A 3482-nucleotide genomic window follows, 5' to 3' on the forward strand; every position below is an offset into this window, starting at 1 on the left:
CGTCCGCTGATGAGTCGCCTGACGAAATGTGAGGCCAAGGTCAATCACCCAGTCAGTAAAATCGTCCTTGAATTTCAGGTCGTTGAACACCGCGCGCCGGCTTCCGAGGTATGGCGTAAGGCTTGCTGTCCTCTTGGCTATGCTGAAAGGATCGGCTCCTATGGCTTTGTAACCGAATTCTTCCAGTCTGTGCTGCTGTTTAAGGTGATAATTGATGCTGGTCGTGCTCTCACTGGCAAAAAGCGCAGCATCGTGATGCCCGCTACTATGGCAATACTTGCAGAGCCAGAACTTATTGTTCCCATCTGTGGTAAGCTGTGCGCCGTGCCTGTAGATTGCTGAAGGCTGGGATTTGGAGTTGATGGCGCGCTTGTGGGGCTGGCGGTATCGAATAGATGGTACTGGCTTCCTGTTGTAGCGGATTTTGTCCCAGTCGATAGGGAAAGGGCACTGAGAGGCGTCCGGCGCACCTCTTTCGTCAGAAAGCCTTGAAGGGGAGGGCTTATCGTTAGGCACATGGGTTTGAGTTGAGGCGGGGCTAGGAGTGCTCGGCTGGGCGGGGCCGAGCGACTCAGAAGGGGTCCTAGGAGGAGTGGTTTTTTCGAGCCTTCCATGAGGCTTAAAGAATGGGCGCGAAGACATATTTGGTTTGTTCTTCAAGTTATTGGACCAAATCGGCAGCCTTGGCTCTGTGGAAAGGTTGGAGGAGAAAGAAAAGGAGATCCTCACCCATTTCATTTAAAGACTGGGCCAATCAGGGTGCGCTGTCTTCCTAGCCTGCCCTATTAAGGTTAGACTTTGTTGGCCACTTTCCCAATCCGGTAACTTAGTCGAGTAACTTCAAGTTAACTCGAGTAAGCCAAAAAGGCTTGCTTGTGGTTGGTCGGAGGGGGTCTTACTTGTGGTTGGTTGTTACGTAATCAACCAACCACAACCAAGCAAATCAAATAACTTGGTTATTGGACACACTGGCGATGTCGCCCTTTCTGGTTTGAGAACCGCTCAAACATGAATGGCCAGATACGGCCGGAGTAAGAAGTAAAACTACGCAGCGCTGCAGTGACTCTTGGGCCTGATGACCCTTAAAACGCGGCCTCCAACGGCCATAACTTGACTGTTGAAACTTCTATGCAGTATCCACCGCTGTACGATGGCCAGAGAGGGGCTGATTATGCATCTCTAGTCAGAATCTGGACTATGAAGATTCCACAGACTTTCATCTGCTTCGTTTCTGTCCTGTGTATTGGAAGTTTGTAGTAGGTCTCGAATAGGGTCCAAAAATACTCTTTCGCGAAGTGTGGTAAACGAGTAAAATCAAAATGCCCATAAACAGATAAGGATGCAGCCATTGTTCCTACCGTGATACTTTACTCGGACTACAATATCGAATGCGTTTATTTCTCAACATCTACATACTGCTATATCAAATGCAGAGTGTATGCTTGTACAACAAACACTGGGCTGCCGTCATAATCAGGGATCTCTTCAAAATAGACGATTGGCAGGGCCAGGTCGACTCGATAAAGAAAGCCGAGGCTTCCTTACGAGACGACATGGAGCAGCACAACTCCGAAGAGCTCAAATCTCGGCTTCGGAGGATCGACAACACGCTTGGCCATGTACGCCTAGGCGTTAAGGCAGTAGAATCGGCCATCCAAGACCAGACCCAGATGCTGCGCCAGATCCATCGCGACGAGAACGACCAGAAATGCCTCCAAGATCTACGCATCGTCGACCCCGAAGCCCACAAGGAGGACATCGAGAAGACAAAAGGCGGCCTGTTCGAGGATTCGTACCGCTGGATTCTCGACCAAACGATTTTCGGCAATTTCGAACTGATCCCGAGAGGCGATTGTTATGGATCAAAGGCGACCCGGGGAAGGGGAAGACGATGCTTCTATGCGGTATCATTGACCATCTCAAGGAGGACAAGTCCCAGGTGTTGTCTTTTTACTTCTGCCAAGCCACACAGACCGAGCTCAGGAGTGCTGTATCCGTGCTCCGTGGCCTTTTATGGCTTCTCTGTCACAGGCAGCCGCAGCTGACTTCGTTGGTCCGATCTAAGTACGACAGCCAAGGCAGGAAGGTCTTTGAAGACGGCCATGCATTCGAGTCTCTAAAAAGGATCTTTCTCGACATGCTCAAGGACCCTTGCTTGCGAGAGACTGTCTTTGTTGTTGATGCTCTAGATGAGTACTCAGACGATAGCAGGAAAGATCTCATTGATTTTATTCTCGAGGCGTCCCGTGACTACTCCTCCAAATGGGTCGTGTCTAGTCGCAACTGGCCGTTAATTGAGGTACAGTTTCGAGGCTCCGAGGACGTTAGGGTACCGCTTGAGCTGAACAAGGATTCTATATCTCAAGCCGTGAGGATGTTTATCGAAGACAAGGTTAAACAGCTGGCACAACAAAAGCGATACACCCCAGAATTAAAGGATGATGTGCGCAACGAGCTGCTAAGCAAGGCCAACGACACCTTTCTCTGGGTGGCCCTGGTGTGCAAAGAGTTGGCACGTCCCGAGGTCAAACCCCGGAATACCATTACCAAGCTGAAGCCTATACCCGGGGGACTTGACGAACTCTACCAGCGTATGCTGGAACAAGTTTTCAGATCGGAAGATGGAGATATACAGGGTGGTGCGGGTCCAGCGTCAGTAGTTTCTTATTTTAGTTTTAATGGAAGTACCCCAAAACGGACTAAGCGTGGCGCATGCCATGTACACAGCCAGAGTCGAAATCGACCCCGCCAGGTATCAGACATAACAGAGTCCAGTTATTTCGGCGTCTGGGCTTCAAAGATCCGTAGTATAATCGACTTACAACTACTCCCTTTTCATAAGAGCCAGCTCGAACTATCCTCATCATTTCTTCCGGTCATGCATGGAGTTCAAATTCACTTGGGATCACTGATACCCATCTAAGTGCTGTTAGTGAGTACGAAGGACAGGAATCATCCCATCGTCGGCAGTACGCGGGGCATGCGCCACGTTTAGTCCATTTTGGGGCACTCTCAATAAAACTACAATAACAAGTTACTGACGCTGAACTCGCACCACTCTGTATCCTACACGGTTGTGGCCGCTTTTTATCTGCAGCTATGCCCGGTTAACAGGACTCGGCAGACAGCCGACGCCCCACTTCGCCTTATTGTTGAAATAAGGCCAGCTGTCCCCAAGTTTCCCTCCCGTTTTGATCCTCGTTCGCTATCTATGACCTAGATTGCTTGCTTTCTATTGGAGAATTTCGGATTCCGCCTCTTGCTCCTCCGTCCTTGAATCCTTGCTTGTTGTTATCCTCAGGAACCTTTCCTTCGCGACTTCGTGCTGCGACTCTGTCGGTGCCAATGCACCTTGCTGTGCGACCATGATACCTGCAGTCTCCCCCCAGCTATCGGCTTTGCCTGTAAGATGACCTCCCTCGTTAAACCCCGGGGCTCTTTATGTACGTTATGTTCCATGTCTTTCTGCTTTTGTTGCCTCC

The 3482-nt window shown here is 50.1% G+C and overlaps 1 protein-coding gene across 1 annotated transcript; it reads left to right on the forward strand.

The window, feature by feature from the left end:
* Positions 1-1427: 1427 nt before the first annotated feature.
* FPOAC1_007296 (uncharacterized protein) lies at positions 1428-3220 on the forward strand (the record flags this gene model as incomplete). The annotated part of the gene is made up of 3 exons (XM_044851764.1): positions 1428-1792; positions 1849-2652; positions 3115-3220. The coding sequence occupies 3 exons, from the start codon at positions 1428-1430 to the stop codon at positions 3218-3220; spliced, it is 1275 nt and encodes a 424-aa protein (XP_044710476.1).
* Between the last annotated feature and the right edge of the window lie 262 nt (positions 3221-3482).

Source organism: Fusarium poae, chromosome 2 (genome assembly GCF_019609905.1).
Source record: "Fusarium poae strain DAOMC 252244 chromosome 2, whole genome shotgun sequence".
In the NCBI taxonomy this organism is placed as follows: Eukaryota; Fungi; Ascomycota; class Sordariomycetes; order Hypocreales; family Nectriaceae; genus Fusarium; species Fusarium poae.